At 38.6% G+C, this 23375-nt stretch overlaps 1 protein-coding gene across 1 annotated transcript in view; it reads left to right on the top strand.

Annotated features, from left to right (window-relative positions):
• Nucleotides 1-22758, top strand: part of LOC117823553 (retinoic acid receptor beta-like) — a 29236-nt gene extending 6478 nt beyond the window's left edge. The window contains exons 2-8 of the mRNA XM_034698776.1: nt 1956-2110; nt 5046-5187; nt 10287-10453; nt 12663-12839; nt 15098-15302; nt 15401-15559; nt 18120-22758. Coding sequence (XP_034554667.1) covers nt 1956-2110; nt 5046-5187; nt 10287-10453; nt 12663-12839; nt 15098-15302; nt 15401-15559; nt 18120-18262 — 1148 coding nt within the window. The 3' untranslated portion in view covers nt 18263-22758. The remainder of the gene's footprint in view (nt 1-1955; nt 2111-5045; nt 5188-10286; nt 10454-12662; nt 12840-15097; nt 15303-15400; nt 15560-18119) is intronic.
• Nucleotides 22759-23375: the final 617 nt, after the last annotated feature.

Here is a 23375-nt window from a genome sequence, read left to right as displayed (position 1 = left end):
GGAGGTTAAAGCTGTGCTTCATTGGGTGCAGCTACATACATTTATAAGAGGTTAATTCTACATCATGTAGAATAATAAAGGTTTCCAAACTAATGTAGAGTAAATCACACATCTCTGCTGTTTTGTGACGCTTCAAAGGAATCAAGAGTCTCACTGTAATGAGACAGTTTGGGTTTTATTCTAAGAGTTCAGGTTTGTTAGTTCTTGAATTAAGTGAAGATATGTAGCTCCATATTTTTATTGGGGGACACCTTCAGAAGTAGTGAATGGGGTGAGGGACAGGAGGCTTATCTGCTGCAGCCTCAGAGAGTCTGATAATGAAAGATAAGATGGGTGGACATCTACTAGAGGTGGGGGAGTCATGAGATGCCTGGTAATACGAATCCAATCCCAAGTTACAACACCATGTTATTATTTTAGACATTTTGAAAAATGCTGAATATTTTGAAATCAAATATTTCTGTGTTTTCTCTTTTTAATGTTTTTTTTTTATGCAGCAAAACTGGATTTTAATCAGACTGACTTACATACTCAGTTAAATGCAAATGTTTTTACACTACTGTACTATTACAGGTATTTTGAAAATGCAAATTAACAAGAAAATGAGTGCAGGTCCATTTTTAAGGTAAACTACTGTCACATGCTTTTTAAATTTAACTCAGAAAAAGTGTATCGCAGTATTGGGCTGTATAGATTCCTTTCCTCCCCCCAACCCATAGAATACCATCATTGGTCATGCTGTTTCACTACCTAAAATTCTGAATTACTAGGGAGATTTTTCAGAGTCTGTAAACAACAACAACTCAGAGCAAAATATCAGTCTACTTAGATTAAACATTTAAATGCCCTGCCAAGTAAAGCAAGTATGTGCACAGTGCAGTATGCGGGTACTGCATTACCTTAGTTTGAAAGGGTGTTGTTATTCATGGTTGGTTTGATTATTAGAAATACTTTATTTACCCCGGGGGGAAATTCAGTCATTAAAGTTGCTCCTATACACAATAATTAATAATATCAAATAATATTAATAGAAGAAGTAATTAATAAGATATAAATACAAATACATAACCCTGCAGCTGATAAATAAGGATACCTTCATTTATTTTTATTACCTCTAAAGGATTTGTTTGGCACTCAGGGTTGGTGGACACAAGTTCAGGTGTAAAGTTGGGAAGTTATTCTTTTTATAAAGAAAGGGTTCAACATTTAAGAAAATGTGACTTTCATTGTCCTCTGAGTCATGGTAGATATTTGGATCATGGCTCTGCAGTTCTTAAACGAGTCGTTGGTGACTTTACCAGCTGAGTTGAAGTTGTCAGTATTTACTTCTCAGCTCAATGTTGCTCTGCTGCATCCTTTCCCTGCAACATTAAATAGGTCATCTTCTGATCTCAGTCTTAGGTCTTGACTGAGCGCTGCTGCATGTCTGTTAAAGACACCACAACATTTCTGAGTGGTTTGTTAATGTTCTTTCCTTCCAGAAGCAGTGCTGAAGGAGAGGTGTCTAAGAAAATGCGGGTGTCAAAAGTGCCCACTGGGGGCGCCAGGTTTAGCTTGGCGGTTAAGATTGCACCCCGATGTCAGAGCTGTGGTCCTCAAAGCAGGCGGCACAAGTTCAATTCTGACTCTCAGTGCTTTGCTGCACATCATTCCTCAATCTCTTCTATCCACGTTTCCTACTCTGTCCACTATCCTTTCCTCTTAATAAGGCATCAATGGTCAAAAATAAACTTTAATCAAAACACAATGTCAGATCACAAAGTAAAGGTTGACTTTTGAAAGGTAAAGGTAAAATACTTTTCTAACAACTGATTTTCTTTGAATGTCAAAAAATGTTTGAAAACCTGAAGATCTTCCATTCCCTGTCGTGTCATGATGTCATTAAATCAGGATCTCAGTCAGATTGAAACCCACATTTTAACCCATCTTTTGCTCTCTTCTTGTGTGTTTTGCAGCGGTGGGCAGCCAGAGCTCCAGCTCCAGCTCAGACGACCTGTTCGCCAGCCCCTCCTCCCCGCCTCCTCCTCCTCGCACTTACAAGCCTTGTTTTGTGTGTCAAGACAAGTCCTCGGGCTACCACTACGGCGTCAGCGCCTGTGAGGGCTGCAAGGTAACATGTCGGGCCTGTGGTCCACTTTACACAGGGGGGGGAAAGAAATACATTTTTGTTCTGCTCCAGTAGAGGAGTGAGAAAGGACTGTGTACACTCTGAGGTTATCGCTTTTATTCAAGCAGCTGTTTTTGTTTATGTGCGTCAGGCTGTGTGAGAGGATAAAGGAGATGTATCAGTTCAGGGTAAAACCTTTTCAATGACTGCAAGGCTCAGAAGAGGAATGAATGAGTCAGTTTGTTTATTTCCTGTAACACATGTACACAGAATCTTTATCGGTTTCTGTATTTGCTCAGAGGAAACACCACAGGGTTTGAACTTTGTCCTGATGTGTGTGAAACAACAGGATCTTTGTCAATATTACAGATACAGAGATCAATAAACAAAACCACGTGGCAGAATATGATGACTCTGATTGCAAACATTACATTATAACACATAGCTTTCTCTGTTTGTAGATGCTCATACTCCTCAGTTACATATCCATTTGGTTACTTCATTTAATTTCCAGTTACATTTTTATTGAATCAGAGTTTCTGCTGAAAATCCAGGTTGGTAAAAACACAATGCTTTGTTCTAAAATACTGCAATCCTTGTCATCTCAAACAAGCTGTCTACCATTCAGTTATGTAGATCTCTCCTTCTGTTTCCATCTATCATTCCTGGGCTTCTTTTTTTACCTCACTGGTGAGTCACAGTTTGACCCAGAAAACCTGTGCACCAGACAGCTACAGAGGAAGGCTGACGGCTTTATTTTAAAACTCAACTCTCGTCTGTTAAACTGTGAATTTCAGTTTCCTCTATTTAGACGAAGGTATTAAGTGCCAGCTTATAAAACCAAGTGGTCTAGAAATATCTTTGTCCCAGCAGCCATCAGTGAAATCAATAAGTCATGGATGTACAGCTCCGGTGTTGGAGGAGCAAAAGGCTATATTTATTGACTGACTATATATAGATAACTTCCTCTTTCATCTTGACTTCATTCATCTTGTTAAAACTCTATATTTATATATATATATATATATATATATATATATATATATAAGAGGTTGTTCGTCCTTCCACTGCATGGTGATACATTTATTGGCTATGATAAGGCTGATTTTAATACATTTATATTTGTGTCTACTGATGTTTTTCCTCCATGCATCACCCAAGAGAGTAACTCTTGGCTCTTCAGGAATCTTAATGCCTGTGATGTTGTTGAGCAATGCCATTGTAAAAGTCCAGTATGGGCTAAGACGTAAGCAGGCCCAGAACATGTGCACCAATGTTCCAATTCCAGTTTTGCACCTCAGGCAGAACGGGGAGTATTCAGGCTTCATTCTGCTTAACCTTCCTGGAGTAAAGTGTACTGTATTAAGGGAGAAGCGTTGACTGCCAAAGCAGATAGCAAGTATTTTTATATTAACTTGTTTCTACTGATAGGTGTTGTTTTAAGAAAGGTTACCTTTTAAGCCTGAGGTGGACTCAAGCTCTGAAAACCAAGTCTACATTAATGAATACAAGTTAAGTAACCTAACCTAACCTAATGGAATAAAACGATGATTTAGTCAGATATTTAACTCCTTAATACAATTTATTCTTTGAATTTATAACTAAACTTAAGTGAATAATAGAGATATCATAGTGTCTGTGTGAGATTGTGTACACTATTTCCCGAAACATTAACATCTTAAGGCATTTACACAATATCAGTGAGTGACCTGCAAACATCTGTAATTTCCCCATCGTGATAGATTTATGTTAAATCACAATTTTTTAAAGCTCCTGTGAAGAACTTTCAGTCTGTGTTGATTTTGGCGCCCCCTGTGGACAAAGTGATGCACTGTATCTCTAGCTGATTTTGTCATTTTGTGTTAAAGTATTATTTTTTTTTAAACATATGTTTTATTGATTTTCACAAAATGTATCAAAACATACAGAAAACACATAACCCCTCCCCAAAAAAATATTGGCAGAATATTACACATAAAACACGAACAGAAAACGTAATAAATGAATAGATAAATAAGTAAGAGTATCGCATTTTCAGAGAATTCCAGACAAAACCTTACAATAAATAAAATTACATAAGAAAAAAAAATAAAAAAATTATAATACATAAAAAACTAAAATGCAGCAAAAAATTCTAAATACAAAATATAAATATACTGGCACACATCTAAGTTTTTCATACATTCCTCACATTGTAAATATAGAACGCGTCATCGCCTCTCAATTTTCAACATTTAAAATGCATGACTCATTGAGATCATCTCATCCTACAGTGAAATGTAAACAAACAATGGGACACTCAGCATGAAGTTAATCGCTATGTGTGACACCTACCCCCCTGCAGGGTTTTCACACTACACAGAAATAGTGAATTTTATATGCTGATGATCTCATTTGCTTTTGTAGCTCATAAAGAGGCATCAGTATTAATTTCAGTCTGTTTTATAACCAGTTAAAAACTCCTCACTGGAGCTTTAAATGCACAATCTCACTCTAAACGCCAAAAAGTCTGATTTCTTGGTATTTTTGATGCTTTAAAGTGGATGTTATTGCATCATCGTTATTTGGGGAAACATTGAAACAAGAAAAGCTACTGTTTCACCTCATTATGTAATAGTACTTCTTAGCAGTGCAATGAAATGGTTTCTTTGATGAATTTTCACAGATTTGCAGCATTTTACGCATCAATTTGTGTTTTTAAGAATGCATGAGGTATTTATTTTATCATAGCTTTAAGGTTTCTCTTCTAGAACGGTGACTTCATTATCCTTCTAAAAATCTATCTGTGTTTGCACTCTAATGTCGCCAAAAACTCTCCAAATACTGGAGTAAACAACTTGATAACTACATCAGACAGATTCCAGATGCAGTCTTGGAGCTCAGCCAGGGTTATTTTCATACCCTGGTACCTTAAATGATTAATACCTCCTCCCCGCAGGGCTTCTTCCGCCGCAGCGTGCAGAAAAACATGCTGTACACCTGCCACCGGGACAGAAACTGCATCATCAACAAGATCACCAGGAACCGCTGCCAGTACTGCCGCCTGCAGAGGTGCTTCGCTGCGGGAATGTCCAAGGAGTGTGAGTTTGCCTGAAAACATCCTCTGTTACTCCCTCTTGTGATTAAAACAGAAGAAGCATGCAGTTAGATTTCTAAATGAAACACTCATTATCTATTAAAGGTCTTATTGCATTATAATTGTCAACACAGTGAGAGGAAGTTATGACACCTTCAAGGACAGGTTGGACAGATAACATGTTTCTCTTTCTGGCACAAGATATCGACATGCTGATGGCAGTCATCGTTCTAAATGTGAATGATAAACTCAGGTTTATCGTTGGTGTTTTACTCAGCCTGTTACATAAGTGAATCATAAAAGATAAGCACAAAAATGCACATTTCAACAAAAGAACTGATGACGTTGAACACACAGTTTTCAGTAACAGAGGAAACACTCAGCAGACGGTGAAAATGTAGTGAACTCTGTGGTTTTTGCAGTGAGGCTTGTTTGCTCAGAAAGGGTCATTGTGACCTGAATGAATGCAGAGTGACTCAGTCATACGTAAGCAAACAAGACAAGAAGACAGTGACACAGTTTGCTCAGCAGAGCAGTTTGTGGCTGTTTAACCCTTTGTGCATGCTTTGTAAAATAGATGATGTCTTTTTGGCTCATGCACAGGTGAAGCAGGTGCAGAAGCAGTGCAGTTCTTTTGGGAATCAGGCCCTGAGACTGTCATGAAGAAGGGCTGTAGTGAGTAGTGTAAAGTTTCTAACTCAAACTTTAACAAAAGATAATCGAAGGGTCACTGATGCACCGTAGGGATGTAGTGTATGCAGGGAAAAGAAGTCCAATGTCCAAAAGTTCTGCAATTGTTTTTTTTTTTTTTGGAGGGCGAGCAAGTACACAGAAGAACAAACAAAATCATGGCTCCTGCTGCCAAACCACAGGTCTGCTCAGGTGCATGCTGGCCTTCTGTTTACCTACATATCTACATAACCACAGGTGACCACACTGTAACCTAATAACCAAACAACAAAACAAACAAAAGAAATGCTAAATATGCAAAAATCTAAATATACTAAACAAAGGACTCAGCAAAATATATCTCCAAAATTGAACTTAAATTAATTATAAAAAAGGAAAGTTTAGAAAAATCAATCAACTAATACTACTTATTAATTTTAAATGAATTACACAAATAAATGCAAATAATAAACAAATAGCATCCTCAGCTGGTGAGTTTTGACTTCACAAGATGATCCACGTTCCTCATTTCAGTGCAGGGAGCTGTCTGCTCTTCTGATATCACCCTCTATGTTATTTTACATATAGAGAAACCCATAGCCTGTAATAAGGTAAGATAAAAGATACTCCTTTATTCGTCCCACAATGGGGAAATTCATGGAGCTACAGCAGCCAGCAAACAAGAAGGTGTACAGTACAAGAATTTCAACAAGAATATATGTAGAAAAAAGAATGTCCATCAGAGACATTATAATGATGACTTCTATGTATTAAAATTCTTATTTCTCGTAAAATTACAGCTTAAATCTTGAAATAACGTGTCTCTGTACCTCAACGAACTTATTTGTATTTATACAGCACCGTTCATGCATTCAAGCATGCATGCAAAGATTAGAGACACAGAAAACAACAGCAACATGTAAAATGATGCAAGGCTAAAACAAGATAGAGGAATGTGATATGAAATACTTACGAATAAAATAAAAAACTTAAAAATAAAATCAATTAAAATATAATAAATCAATTAAAAAAATATGATCAGATAAATACCAGAAAAATCTAATCAAATCAAATAAAAATGATGCTAAAACAATGCTCATAATGGTAATAATGCGGTCCATGCTAATGCTAAAAGGAAATTACTCCCAGTTAAAAAGCCAGATTAAAAAGGTAAGTCTTTAGTTTACCACCATTGTACTTTTTAGAGGTGGTGTGTTGTTTGTATTTATTTCCTTTAACATTACAAAGATGTATTTTTACAGCTTTACAAGACATTTCAACTAACTTTCTAATATCCACTCAGGAACTGTTTTTGAGGACAATAGGGTTTGTCATTGTAACCCATTTCTTGAAACATTGCCATATGATTTGCAGCTAACAAGACTTCCAAACTTTGCTAAAAAAAATCCCCTTATTTCCCCGAAATGTAAAGATCTTGAAGATTTTTTTTTTTTATTGAAAGTGTCTTATTAATGAACAAAGCCCACTTTCTCTAACAGACCTGCTACTTTAGAGACATTAATGTGTCATGTTATATATTCTGAGTCATAGTAGAGGGGGAACCTGAAGCTTCTAACCTCAGAGAATCAAACAGAAACTATCTGCATGATCAAACAAAACCACCGACGAGTTCTCTGTGAACACCAGCAGCACTCGAGCGCCTCGACTGTGACACAGAAACAAAGTCAGACTCTGTTACTCAGAAGTAAAGTGACCCAAATACGAGAGTGTGTGTTATGTAGAGCGATATGTAGGATAGAGATAGGGCTGCAGAGGAGGATCCACCCATCCACATGTCCCATTGTTGCTCCTCTGCTCCCAGACACTCACACATTACATAAATACATCACATGTATCAGACAGATGGAAGCTATGTAACCACTCACTGGCTGCAGACGCTGTGTAATATGATCTCACTGGGAGTGTTTACACAATGACGACTGGATGTAGGGCACCCAGAGAGAGGAGGAGACAGAGGTGGAGGGGGAGGAGGTGGAGGGGGAGGAGAGTTGTAGTAAGGACAGCTGAGAGCGAGGTGTTGCATAATCCTGAAACCAACTGACATGTGTGTAGCCGTCTCGGTCAAGTCAGTAGGACACACAGAAACGTGTTGACACGGTTAACAACGTGATTACGAAAGGCTAACCTGGTTAGGCTGCGTTACCCGGCTTCACATGCTCCCGGATGTGACAGATAATCCACACAGCTCTCAGCCAACTCTCTCTACTGCAGAGAGAGTTTGACTGCAAACAGCTGATAAAGAGGTTTTCAGAAGACTTTTTAAGAAGCTGAAGAACCACAGGTGTAGTTTCACTTTACCTTCTTTTATATGTCTCTAAACCTGAGCTGCTTTATACCTGTCATTGTTGACTTCTGTTCTGAAGCTGCTTGTCATAGTTCAGGTAAACCCCCTAAGTAGTCGTCCAGAGTTTCCAGTTCGACAGATTATTTTTCACTGCAGGGTTATTTTTGGAAAACATGCAGCAGCATATGGAACATGTTCTCTACTTGGTCGTCAAATAGCCACACTTGGTCGCTTTCCTCAGCTTGTCATTACACCTCATTTACACCCTGACTGTGTGAAGACACATCATCCAGACATCCTCTCAGTTTCCTGTTGGTACCTTAAATTTGTTTCCTTCTTTAATACTGTCAGGTTAGCTGCAAGTCAGGTGGAGAGTATCAAAAAAGTAGGTGGAACACTGAAGAAGATGATTATATTAAACATGCAAAACACATAGACTACCAGTCAAAAGTTTGGAAACACCTTCTCATTCAAGGGTTTGTATTTATTTTAATTATTTGAAACACTGTACATTAATACCAAAGACATCAAAACTATGAACGGACATATATGGAATTATTTGTTTAACAAAAAAGTGTTAAACAAAGCAGAATATGTTTTATATTTTAGATTCTGTAAAGTAGCCCCCTTTTTCCTTCATGACAGCTTTGCACACTCTTGGTATTCTCTCAGTCTGCTTCATGAAGTGGTCTCCTGGAATGGTTTCTAATTAACATGAGCCTTGTCAAGAGTTCATTTGTAGAATGACTTGCCTTCTTAATGTGTTTGAGACCATCAGTTGTGTTGTTCAGAGGTAGGGTTAGCACACAATGGATAGCCCTATTTGACTCCTGTTGTAATCCAGATTATGGCAAAACCAGATTATTTCATAGTTTTGATGTCTTCAGTATTAATCTACAATGTTGAAAATAATCAACATAAATAAAAACCATTAAATGAGAAGGTGTGTCCAAACTTTTGACTGGTAGTGTATATGCCATGCATGGAGAGATGTCAGACTAAAGGTCTGCACATGTGAACACATGAGCAGTGAAGGGTTTGATGTCTTGCTCAGTGATCTGACACTTTTCCACCCACCAGCCCTGTTTCCCTACTTAGATCTGCACTTTAACTCAGACAAGCAACCCTCCAGTCTCTGAGTCAAGTCCTTACAGACTGAGCTCTGCTGCTCAGGTGGGTGTCTGATTTTCTCTGAGGCTTATTAAACAGCCAATAGATGTTTTATTTACTGTCACTGCAGACAGATCTGTGCACAACCTTGTCTTTTTAATCATTTTTGAAAAAGACTTTGTTAGTTTTTGTAGGAACTGTTCGGCTTGAGAGGCTCTCACATGTGAAGCTAACAAACACTTCAGTCCTGAACTCCAGAGAAGGCAAGTATCCTATAGTACCAGTGACGCATTACATGGTGTATGCAAAGCGTCTTGAACTGGGCGTCAAATACCAACACTTAAACACTTCCCTCTGCATCTTAAACACCTCATATACACCTGGTATGAAAATGCTAGCAACACAAAAGGTCAGTTTTCTATACAAGCGCTCTCCTTCTCTTTCCCAAAGAGTAAAACACGTGTGAAAACTTTAAGGTGACTCCACAATCAGGATCCAGAGAAGTCAGTCTCTCATTTCTTCCAGTAATTGTTTACAAGTAGGGAGGTCAGCTATTCGCTAAGGATCCGATCAAAGGATTGCTTTATATATCTGGTGAGATGATGTTCGTTTGGATGCTGATCATACTCTGTTAGTTATGAACACATATTATTTTTCAGTCTCCATATAATGCGTGCAGACACAGTAGGTATTGATTTAAATAACAGCTGATGGCAGATGTTGGCAGAGTCAGTAAACTGTGATGCTCAGCAGGTTATGCAGGGTTTAGGATTTTCACATTTCTTAAGACTCAGTTTCTTTAAAATATTTGATAAAGGTTCTTCAGAGCACTCAGCTGTTGCCTAAGATTCTTATCAAGGTTGCTGTATGCTGTCTCTCCCAACAGTGTCTTAACCTAAAATTACTGAAGACCAGAACTGAAGGAAAAACTGAAATAAGAACAGTTTCTTCGTTTCCAATCACATCTTATCACTTTATTTGTCTAAATCTCTTTTAACCTGCGCTGTCCTCTCCCTCAGCTGTGAGGAATGACAGGAACGGGCGTAAGGCGAAGAAGGAAGCGGTGAAGATGACGATCATGGAGACGTACGAGCTGACGGCGGAGCTCGGGCTGATCGTGGAGAAGATCTGCAGAGCGCACAGAGAGACCTTCCCCTCTCTGTGCCAGCTGGGAAAATACACCACAGTGAGTCACCTCAGAGACCCGAGTGTCAGAATAATAAACCTCTGAGGAGAGAAAGAAGAGGAAGGGAGGAGAAGATTAACACTGTCTTCTCTCGATGAAGCATTTCATTTAAGATATGAAGTTATTGATTATAGTTGAGTTCAGTTCAACAGATATTTTCACTTCAGCTCCCAAGGGAACATAAAACATGATGAGAATATGCCATAAAGTGGCTTAATGTGAAAAAAATGCAATATTTCTGTTGTATCTTTTAAATATTGCTGAGTTAAGACATTTCCTCAGGTATAAAAGAGGATTTTCATCACTGAAAATCAAGTATTTTGTTGCAGATTCTCCAAGAATCTCCATGCAGATTAACCTCATGTTACATTTTCAACACATATTTATATTATGTTAACTTTTTCAATTATGAACAACTCAGCATCTGTATTAAAATGTTTAATTGAGAGCAGTTACACTCCATGGAGTTCTATTTTTGCACAGAAGGGGAAATGACAAAAGATGAGTATCTTCTAATCAATGAACCGATCTGGTGATAAAACTTGTTTGCTCTCAAAAATCATCCAGTTTTAGATAAAGAACTTTGCCACAAATATCAAACAACAACAGTGTGGTGCTTGTCTTACTTGAAGTAGCAAACAGCTGTTACACTTAATCAGTCAGTCTGTACCAAGTCTGTGGACAGATGTTGCCGTCCCTTGATATGCAAGAAAACAAAAGATTAAAATGAAACAGAAATAGACATTTGCATGAAAAAAATGACAATTGGGATTAAAAACTCTGAGGTCCATAAACGGAGGATGTAGTTCTCTTTGCAGCGGTCACTTCCGGCCTCGACTGTTCGCTGCATATCCTCCCCCACACTCTGCTCCCCATGTTTCCCGTCTCTCTTCAGCTTTCCTGTCAAATAAAGGCAAAAAAACAACCCAAAATATAACTTAAAAAAACAAAACCTTAGGTCCTTTAAAAGGAACCCTTTGAACATTGAAAATAAAAGCATCTGCAAAGTTGGGTTCAAAATTTTAAGAAGATTGAGGCACTAAAAGATCATGTAAAAGTATGTCACAGTGTTTAACAATTATTGATTTTCTGTCAAGTGCACGCTCTGCCCTTGACAGAAAATCAATATTTTTTAAACACTGTGACATAGATCAGGGATTCCCAAAGTGGGGTCGGGACCCCCTGGGGGGTCTCGAGACACAGATTGAGATGTCTTCCAGAATGTTTTTTTTTTTTTAAGTTATCTAAAATTTGTACATTTTACCCATTATAGTAAAAGAATAGCAACAAAAATAGAAGCTAAACTTGAAATAAAACTTTGAAAATAGAAAATGTAATGAGTTTTCTGCCTTTCTTTGTTGCCAGATGACTCCTAAGTTTAGGGTTAGAGAACAGTTAATTATCAAAAGCATCAGTAGCAGTAGGTTAATTCATAAAGGAGCAGGAAACACAGACACATGCTCATACAGGTAGGCTAATTTTCTGCAGACCAGCTAAATGAAGCCACATTAAATCACTTTGAGGGACAGTGGGGTGGCACCGACATTTTGGGGGTCGTGGGCTGAAAAGTTTGGGAACCCCTGACACAGATCATACAGATACGACCATATGGCTTCAATTTAGTTGTCAGGAAATCTTGTTTTGGGGCATTATTTTGTGACAGTACAGATTGAATATTTCTTGTTCTCTTTTGTCATTTTTTTCCATGCACGCTGCAAATCACATCATGCACGTCATAAACAACATCACTTCACGACAGAAACCAATAACTACTCAGTGTTACATAATAGTTAACCACCCTGAAGGCTGTTGCAGGGAGTTCCCTTTCTAAGAATACACTTATGTTCTCACATGTTTGAGGTATGACAGTTCAGCAGAAGTGAGTAATGCTGGGAAGTATGACTGACATCAGGAAATACAAGAGGAATAATGAAGTCAGTGACACGCACATGTTGTGTTGTTTGCTGAATTAAAGGTGTGGTTTAACAGAACACGGTCTCTAAAGGTCGCCAAAGTCCTCCAGACTCAGAATCAAAGAGTTATCTTTAGGGTCTTGTTTTGGGGTTGCAGTATTTTTCTCTATTTGTGGACTTTTTTATTGTTCAGGGTTAATTCACTTCCTGAAACCTGCACCTTCCCTGAGCAAAACACTTTTCTTCAGTAACAAATAAAAACATCTGACAAATATGAATAATCTTTCTTCATCCAGAACTCCAGCTCAGACCACAGGATCCAGCTGGACCTCGGGTTGTGGGACAAGTTCAGCGAGCTGGCCACTAAGTGCATCATCAAGGTGGTGGAGTTTGCGAAGCGGGTGCCTGGATTCACCGGCCTGACCATGGCTGACCAGATCACCCTGCTCAGAACTGCCTGCCTGGACATCCTGGTACATATTTATGTTTATTCATTCTTCACTTTTTGCTGCCAAGCTCTTCAAAGTGGAAACAACTCGCAGTGGAAACTTTTGAGATTGAAAAGTTTTTTATTTTTCCTGCACCCTCCCAGAATGTTCTTTAACTTAGTGACATAAAGGTGACATAATCCAACATTTACAATCTCTCACAGCTTCACCTGCAGTATTAACCTTTGGTGGATCTTCATTTGTCTGAGAGCTGACATGTAAAGAAAGACAGACAGACATATAGCAGCCTTCTGGCAGCATGTTGCTGCTTTATTCTTGATAAATCTCCCTCTACTCGTCAATATTAGGGTTCGATAGTTCACGCTGACGCTCACTGAAAGCGCCAGGGGAGTGCCGCATAGCAACAGCTTTGTTGTGTTCTAATTTCACATATTTTTCCCTGAAGAGGCATTCGAGGAATTGTGTTTGCCAACTTCTCCTAACTTGGTCTTCATTTTTTCCACTCCCTTCTTGGCACCAGTGCAAACCTGAGTTATGTAACACTGGTGAATAAAAAACACCGGCCGGTTTGAGGGCTTTAAACTGCTGGTTATGTCACATTCATAATTTAGGTTTGATTAAGACAGAGTTACATTACAACTGGTGTTTAAATTGACCCTCTTAAAATACAAAAAGAGGATTCAGAGAAATGAAGCTTTTTGCAGGAAAGGCTGAGACAGATGTGGAGGACACAGTAAACTCAGGATTTCTTTTCCTCCTGTAGCTGAAAATGAAGATGTTACAGCAACTTCTATGTTTCTCAAAACTCCTGATTCAAGGGACACCTGTGTACAAATAATACAAAGTTTTAAACATAGGCATACGAATAGACATGGCAGACATCCATAACACATTTGTGTTCTTGGGATGTAAGTTTAAAAGTAAGATCTTTAAAGCTCCTGAGAGGAGTTTTCAGCTGTTTATGAAACTGACTCAAATGAACACAGATGCCTCTCTGTAAGCTAGAGGAGCAAAACAGACCATCAGAGAGATGTAATAAGAGTTATTTTATATATATGTGAACACTGCCACAGGGTGAGATGAAGCAATTGAATACACTCCTCCAAAACCGCCTTTGTTTACATTTTTCTTTTGAACACTTTATTTTTCACATTTTCTTTTATAACATATACGAATCATATATATAAACAAATTACATACAACAAAAAATAACCAAAAGGAAATAAATTAGACATAGAGTTATTGTGTATAGATATAAAGATAGCCTTTGTTTACATTTGACACAGCAAAGATTTGTTGTAAGTGAGACATTTTGTTGTTTTTAAATAATAGTAATCATAATGATGTTTATTGATATGGCACTGTTCAAAACAGGGTTAGAAAATGCAAATAAGAAAGAAAAAAAACACACAATTAAAGAGAAATGTGAGGAAGACAAATAAAAGGAAATAGAACCAAGTTGGAAGAGTTAAAACAAAGGAAGATAAAAGATTCAAACAATCAAAAATATGAAATATAGAAATCAATATATATATTAAAGGGAACAGGATGAGACTTTTAATTTGAAAACACTACTTGCACATGTTCAGGACAAGATCAGAAGGTGCTACTTTGTCCACAGGCCTAGTGGTCTAAGCCTCCCACATACAGAGGCTATCGTCCTCGTCGAAGAGTTTGCTGGTTCGATTCCTGGCCGCAACTATTTCCTGCACGTCTTCCCCCGCTCTCTACTCCCCACATTTCCTGTCTCTCATCAGCTGTCCTATCATAAAGGCAAAAAAGCAAAAAAAACATAGAACAAAAGATGCATTCATAAAATCTGTCCTCAGTCTTTCGGCGCCTTTTGCTGAGCGGTTAAAGCATTCGCCACATATACAGAGGATGTAGTCCTCATCACAGCAGTCACTAGTTTGACTCCCGGCCTCCACCATTTGCTGCATGTCCGCCCGCTCTCTGTTCCCCACATTTCCTGTCTCTCTTTAGCTGTCCTATCATAAAGGCAAAAAAGCCCCCAAAAGTAGAAGGAAAGAAGATGCATCCATCAAATCTATCCTCTGTCTTTCGGCGCCTTTGACTGAGTGGTTAAAGGGTGCACCACATACATAGAAGATGTAGTCCTCATCACAGCAGTCACTAGTTTGACTCCCAGCCTCCACCATTTGCTGCATGTCCGCCCGCTCTCTGTTCCCCACATTTCCTGTCTCTCTTCAGCTGACTTTCCAGTAAAGGTGAAAACATAACTTCCGTCCTCAGTCTCTCTGCTTTGTCTTTCTTCTATGCAGATCTTGAGGATTTGCACTCGCTACACTCCGGACCAGGACACCATGACTTTTTCAGACGGGCTGACCCTGACTCGTACTCAGATCCACAACGCTGGATTCGGACCGCTGACTGATCAGGTTTTCACGTTCGCCGGCCAGCTGCTGCCTCTGCAGATGGACGACACTGAGAGCGGACTCCTCAGCGCCATTTGTCTGGTCTCTGGAGGTACTGAAGGAACTACACGAGAAACTATGATATCATGATTAATATGCTTTTTACATCATTTTCATATTTCATGATTTTAAATTTCTTTGTGTGATCAGACCGTCAGGATCTAGAGGAGCCGTCGAAGGTGGAGGTGCTGCAGGAGCCGCTGCTGGAGGCGCTGAAGATTTACTCCCGCAAACGACGGCCCAGCATGCCGCTTATGTTCCCCAAAGCCCTGATGAAGATCACTGACCTGCGCAGCATCAGCGCCAAAGGTCAGAAAGAAACAATCTGCCAGTACAACATGCTCCATGAAGTTCTTTGTGTCAGAAGTTTTTAAAGCAAGATTTTTAAACTCCTGACAAAAATAAATTAGATATATTATCCTATTAATGCATTAAAAACCAACCCATGTTAGTTCCACACTCTCCAGGTGTTATTGTCACAGCTCTACTTGATCTGGTGTGACCTGCAGCTTATTATTAAGGCTGTAAACTAAAGCTTAACCGTGAACTTAAAATTAAGCCAGATAATTCCACTCACAATGGCTTTGGGCTCATCTCTAGTCATGCTACTGGCCTCAAACTTTAGGGCTACATACAGATGATTAGTCTTGACATTACCCTGTCAACTATATCATTTAACAATCAAACATATAGTCTTTAAAATGTGCAAAAGTTGTGAAACATGTGCTTAACTTTTTCCTAGATCCAAAAGTTACATCAAAGATATCCCACTTTTTAAAAACTGAAGACTTTTACAAAATCAAATCTGCACATAGAAGAAGTTAAAAACAGGAAAGGATTCACATTTCTGCCGTTAAAAAAAAACACCATAGTTTGATTGATCATCTCAATATATAATATTTTTGCAGCCCAATGCTACATATCCTCGCTGTGGTTTATTTTTCAGCTGTATCTGCTGTTTGGAAAAAAGTCACAGAGCCTTTCTGAAAACAAACTTGATTTTTACAGTTTTCCAAAAAAGCAGAGAACAACTTTTTTCCCTTTAGATAAAAAAATCTCCTCACTTTTTTCAGTTGCACTCCTTTATAAAGCTGCAGTTTGTGTAGTCCTCTCCTTTGATTAGATTAGATTTTTGGAGAGATAGGAAATGTGGGGAGCAGAGAGTGGGGGGAGACATGCAGCAAGAGTTCACGCCCGGGAGTTGAACCGGCAGCCTCTGTACGTCGGGCGCTTAGACCACTAGTCCACCAACGCCTCAGACTGGATTTGTCTGCGAACCTTCACATTTGACATTTGTCTGAATGTTATTTCAGTCACAGACAGGTGACAACCTCTGCCTGTCTGGACTGACACTAAGAAGTAAAGGGGATTAAACTGCTTCAATCGGCTGCTTCTTTCATTATGTATACATCTTTGCATGCTGGCACTGCACTCAGCACATGTTCAATATTAATAATATTAGTAATATGAATAATAGATATATTATCTTTCATCTTTTCATATCATATCATTTTTTTTTATTTGAAATGTATTATTTTTACAAAAATAGAAAATGAAACAAAACAAAATAGAATCAAATAAAAATCACAATAATAGTTAATAAATAAAGAATAAATAAATAAAATAAAATAATTAAGATTACATTTAAAATAAAATAAAAATGACATGAAAATAAAATAAAAAAGGGGAAAAAATAAATAAAAATAATCCCAAAACAAACAGACAAAATTATAGTTAATTATAGAATTAACAGATTATTTACCACAACAGTGTGAATTTAACTAGTCTAACAAGAGAAAAATATCACACACATACATTTTTACATAAATTTATATATATGCACACATAAGCACAGGTACATGTACACATATAATTAAATAAATAAGTTAAAATAAATAGTGGAAGGGGGCTTTATTGGTTTTCAACACTGTTAAACACAAAGAGTAGAAAAGGGGCCACTGCATCCTATGGTTTTTATTCAAAAATTCAAGATTCAAAGGTTTTTATTGTCAATTTTCACTGTATATACGAGACATACAGGAAAAACGAGATGCTGTTTCTCTCTTCCAGCTTTTAAATATCTAAAATTTTAATATAAAATACAATAAAATATAATAAAATACAGTTCTATAAAAACATCCTATGTACACAGTGCAGGAAGTGCAGTTACAGTTTAAAAATGGACAATGTAAATAGATAATAGTGCAAATGATATTTAAGGTGCAGACAGTATACGAGGTAAGTAAATGATTAAGTTAACGGTTAATGTGCAAAAGCAGCTGAGGTAGAGTCCTTGTATGTAGTGTGTGTGTGTGTGTGTGTGTTACAGTCCAGGGGGCAGAGGGGGGAGGTAGTGAGGGGAGTTCAGCATCCTGACAGCCTGATGGAAAAAGCTGTTCAAAAGTCTGGTGGAGCGGGCCCGGAGGCTCCAGTACCTTTTCCCTGAAGGCAGGAGACTGAAGAGGGAGTGGTAGGGGTGGGAGGTGTCACCAGCGATGCTGATGGCTCTGCTGGTGAGGCGGGTGTGGAAAATGTCTGTGAGGGGGGTCAGAGGAGCACCGATGATCCTCCTGGCTGTGTTCACTATGCGCTGCAGAGTCTTTTGGCAGGAGGCAGTGCAGCCACCAAACCACACAGCGACGCAGCCAGTGAGAACGCTCTCGATAGTACCTCTGTAGAAGGAGAACCTGATGGGGGGTGGGACTTGTGTTCATATCATCTTAAAATAACAAAGCCCTTTTTTTCAAAGCCCTTTTTGTCATTGAATCAGAGCAACATACAGACTGCAAAAAAAAATCTGAAAGATAAAACATTGGAATTAGATTGAGGGGTTCTTGGTGCTTCATAAAAACCCTGTTTGTTTCCACAGGAGCTGAGCGGGTGGTGACTCTGAAGATGGAGATCCCGGGCTCCATGCCTCCTCTGATCGAGGAGATGTTGGAGGATCTACAGAACGACCTGGAGAGCGACCAGAACAAACACTCTGACACACCGACTCCTCTCAGCACATGAAACGCTCTGAAGGTTTCCTCTGAAGCTGCTCAAAGAACACTCGGTCTCTTTCCCTCCTGGAGGAAACACCAACAACAACTTACAGCTGTGGTCCGGAGGGTTTCCAGTGTCTTACCTCAGAGAGTGGTCGGAGGAGTGTGAGTGAATATTCACAGATTGTTTTAAAAAGAAAGGGAGAGGTTCAGTGTTACACTAATGACTAAGCTGATAAAAAAAGAGAGCTAATTTCTGAGTTCTGCTTTGAGGAAGGAATGATGTCAGTTTCATTTCCAACTTCCTCTTTGCAGGCTCACTATAACCACTACAACTTCTCTGTTTCAGGTTCTTCCTGTATTTATATTTGCATGAGATATCACATGGATTTATTTTACCTCATAAAATAACAAGGTCTTTAACTTTAGTGTAAGAAAAGTTAGGTTTTTATCACCTTTCTACGTCTGTTTTCTGTACATGTAAAGATGAAAGCTCTGAACTAACTGATCATATTTAGAGAAATAAGCAGATTTATATTTACAAAAGGGAAATTTAAAATGATATAACTATCACACATAAAGGTTAATACTGATAAAAAGAAAAGTCATAGACATAAAAGATGAGTTCACAAAGGAGGAGGAGAACATAAGAACACAGGGAGGCATTTAAAGGAGCAGTGCAGCTGAGTCAGAGGAGAAAATCTGTATTACTGACACGTCAATATGAAGCCACTGATTTATTGTACATTTTATAAAACACACTCTGTAGTTTATAACCTGTGAGCTGTGAACTCGTGAATCTTCATTTTCCATCATCCATGTGAGGTGGATTTAAGAGTCCAGCTCATGCAGAAACAAAATCTTCATCAGTGTTAACTTGAGTCTGTTTCATAACCAGCTAAAAGCTCCTCACTGAATCAGCTTTGATCAGCATTGACTACATTTATTTAAGCATAAAAAGCTCCCTCCAGCAGTGACTGAGAGTGCCGCTGTTTATTCTTCATTACAAGTTCAACAAAAGACGGCTGAGGCCAAAGGAACACGTGAAGACGATGTGCATCAATGATTCAATGTGTTCTTTCATAGTTTTGATGTCTTCAGTATTAATCTACAGCGTTTCAAATACTTAAAATAAATACAAACCCTTGAATGAGAAGGTGTTTCCAAACTTTTGACTGGTAGTGTACATTGACATTCCAATAAAGGCAACATGCCTGTGAAGTTTAACTTTTTGCACCATTACACTTACAGGCAACTAGTCATCATATCTTCTGCTCCATGAAACACGTTAATGCTCAGTAGTACACATATATGTCCTTTAATGTATTTGATTGTACAGAAATGCATTCATTTTCAATGGGCATGAATGTGTCTGAAACAAGTGCAACCCAAATATTCGACATTAACATATTAATATAACATTATAGTCATTATGGCCTCTAGAAACATGTGTATTTTGGGAGGTGGGGTCATGCACTATAGGCCCCTGTGGTGCAGCCTAAGCTTTTGTCCTTAATGGCATTTTGTTCCCCCTTACATTACTTTTACTTTTACACTTTAAGTAGTTTTGAAACCAGTACTTTTACACTTGTACTTGAGTAAAAAGCTTGAGTTGACACTTCAACTTCTACAGAAGTCTTTTTAAACCCTAGTATCTCTACTTCTACTTGAGTAATGAATGTGAACACTTTTGACACCTCTGATGTGATGCTAACCTTTTAAAGGATTTTCAAAAAAGTTTATTTCCCACAACTATTCCTGAAGCAACGTGCTGTTCTCAGAGGTTTCAGGGTGGGAAATCAAACTCCTCCACACTCAGCTTCAAACCTACTTCATTATTCTGCAGTATCAAATATGTAATACGAATCTATACATTCATTACCCGGCTTTCTTACTGATCTTCTGGTTGTGTAAGAAGCTTGAATCTGATTGGTCAAAATCCCTTGACAAACCCTGGTAACATTCACTAACATGAGCAACACCAGAGTCAAACTGATCGCATGCATTCATGTCAAAACAATCCCCTGATAAGAGTTCCATCACATTTAACAGGCAGATAAGAATCCATCACCATGGACCGCTAACTGATGTGGAATCACTGGGATCATTTTAAATCAATAAGATAATATTGTAATCAATGTTTTTGACAATGAGCTTGTATTTTAAGTTAGTGGCCGGGTAATAAGCAGGATAATGTATGGTAAGCAGGTTGTTATGGGAAAAAGAATCCAATTAAATTCCATTTTTTCAATTCAATTTGCTTTATTGGCATGAACAAAGACATGTTGTTGCCAAAGCACATAAGATTTATACACATACATTACATATATATTCATTACATATTATATATATTACATAAGAATCCGGACAAGGTGAGACAAGACACCGACATGAACCATACATTATCCCTTACGTATCAAATATATAATACGAATCTATACATTGTAAGGAATCTAATACACAGCATTATTATTATTCCATGTTGATACTGATACTTTTTCTTTTTGTTCCTCATTTAAAAAAAGTTTTTTAAGAATATGTTTACAGAAATAACTTTTGTTTTTCATTTTACAAAACCATACACTTCATGAAAGGCACCAGAGTACAACACTTTGTACTGCATACTTAATTCAAAACAATGGAAGCTCTAAGCAGATATGCAGCAAGTTAGCTTCTGTTGTGTGAATTATTCAGGTCATTGCAGACGTGTTAAGGCTGATTTATACTTCTGCGTCTCCCCTACGCAGCAGGGGCTGACGCGGACATGAGCCCCACATACTTGTGCGTCGGTGTGCGCAGCAATTCTCCGCCGAAACGCTTGAGGGCAGTGCGGTCTCTCTGATAGCCGGTCGCCTGCTTCCGGTCCCGCTACGATCTCTGTTTACTTTTCCACAGAGATTCAGAGCGTGTTATGTTAATCTACAGCTGATACATGTTGCTGTTTATCATACAGACATGATTACATGAAGAATAGAGAGGAGGAGATGAAATACACATGTCCGGGATCCCGGAAGTGCTGTAAATGCGGGAAAGACAAAGCCGCCGAGCGGACCAATCACAGAGCTTGCGGTCCGCGTCGGTTCTACGGGGAGTTACATTTTGGAGGAGGTGCACGTCAGCTACGTGCGTAGGCCTCGGCGTAGGTACGGGAGCTACGCGGACCCCCGGCGTAGGGTACGCCGTTGATTCAACGCAGAAGTATAAATCAGCCTGCGTCAGCCCTACGCAGCAGGGGCTGACGCAGACATGAGCTCCACATACTTGTGCGTCGGTGTGTCTGTGTCGCGTAGCAATTCGCCTCTGAAACGCCTGAGGGCAGTGCGGTCTCTCTGATAGCCGGTCGCCTGTTTCCGGTCCCGTTACGATCTCTGTTTACTTTTCCACAGCGATTCAGATCGTGTTATGTTAATCTACAGCTGATACATGTTGCTGTTTATCATACAGACATGATTACATGAAGAATAGAGAGGAGGAGATGAAATACACGGACGATGTGCGGCCGATGTCCGGGATCCTGGAAGTGCTGTAAATGCGGGAAAGACAAAGCCGCCGAGCGGACCAATCACAGAGCTTGCGGTCCGCGTCGGCTCTACAGGGAGTTACATTTTGGAGGAGGTGCATGTCAGCTACGTGCGTAGGCCTCGGCGTAGGTACGGGAGCTACGCGGACCCCCGGCGTAGGGTACGCCGTTGATTCAACACAGAAGTATAAATCAGCCTTTAGCCTTACTGTCACTGTAGACTCAGGAGAAGTGGGCTTGTTTGCTCCTGATCATGATTTTCTGGTGATTAAGAAAACAAAACAGTAAGCTGGTCACCGATGAGGAATGTTCAACCGAAGTTACAAAATTTGACAAGATCTCGAGAGAAAAGATAAGATAAGATAAGAGAGTCCTTTACTCGTCCCACAACGGGGAAATTTCAAGTGTCACCATAGCAAAGTAGACAGTGCAAAGAAAATATAAAGCAAACAAGAGCCTATAAAATATCAATTATTAAAAAGTTATTAGCTCTTAAAATTAAAATTAAAGAGGTAAAAAATAAACATATCTTACAACATATATATATTATTGATTATAAAGTCTGACCACGACAAACAACTTAGATTTACTTGTTATCACAGAAAAAAATAAGTAAATAAAATGTACAGATTCATGTCCGCTCAGGGCTTCCATACAAAACAGAAGACTTCAAACAAACACTGATTAAAAATCTCTCTATCCTCTGATCAGGAGGGAAAGAAATACAAGAATAAAGGTCTAATGTTTGACAAAGCGTCTCACAGCAGCTCTGTCTCATTGTTAGCAAATCTGAAATTAAGAGGACATCTGTGCCTGAAATCTAACCCCTCCATGAAACACAAAGATGTTTTTTTATATGTTTAAAATATTCTATGTGTACTGTAAGAACTCATGTGCCTACATCTTCCATAAGTGGAACTTTTTCATGTTGTACAAAAGTATTAAACCTGGAACAGATCACTTTTCATACGTTTTGTTGGTCCATTAAAGTTTTGTGTACTGGATTTGGTTGTATTGTGTCTTTCATTATCTGAAGTGACGACTTGGGTTACTTCAGCAGCAGATCTGGTCCTCCTCTCTTTAAATCATGGCTTGCACTGCCCCCTGTGGTTGAAGTGAGCAACTACACTGCAGCACTGAAAATGCTGCAATCACTTTTTATCCTGTGAGTGATACATGGAGCCCTTATTTAGGTAGAAAGAAGCTGTAGTTTAACTGCTGCTGGGATTTTGAGTTTTACTAAAGGCTGTCTCTTTAATAAATAAATCATGTTATCTTTGTTTTTTTAAAAGATACACAGGCAGCTTCTTCAGGTAAAAGTTGAGTTGACATGTAAAGTCTACTGTGCAAATGTGACAGGAAGAATGTTATAACACAAAACTCTTAAAGACAGGATCAAAGAAAGATGTGATACGCTTATAAAATATAGTATATTACAAACTGCTTTGGCTTATGACCTCTTACAAAAAAAACACAGTCTAGTTTGGGACCCTTGAGTATTTCAGTATGTTCTCTCTGGAGTTAAAATATCTAATATCCATCCAAAATAAACAAAGAGAGAATGATGTTAGAGAAACATCCCCAAAAAATTAAATCATACTTTTTGGCAAACTTTATTTGT

The sequence above is a fragment of the Notolabrus celidotus genome, chromosome 12, assembly GCF_009762535.1.
Source record: "Notolabrus celidotus isolate fNotCel1 chromosome 12, fNotCel1.pri, whole genome shotgun sequence".
Classification (NCBI taxonomy): domain Eukaryota; kingdom Metazoa; phylum Chordata; class Actinopteri; order Labriformes; family Labridae; genus Notolabrus; species Notolabrus celidotus.
This window is presented reverse-complemented; position numbering and strand designations above follow the sequence as displayed.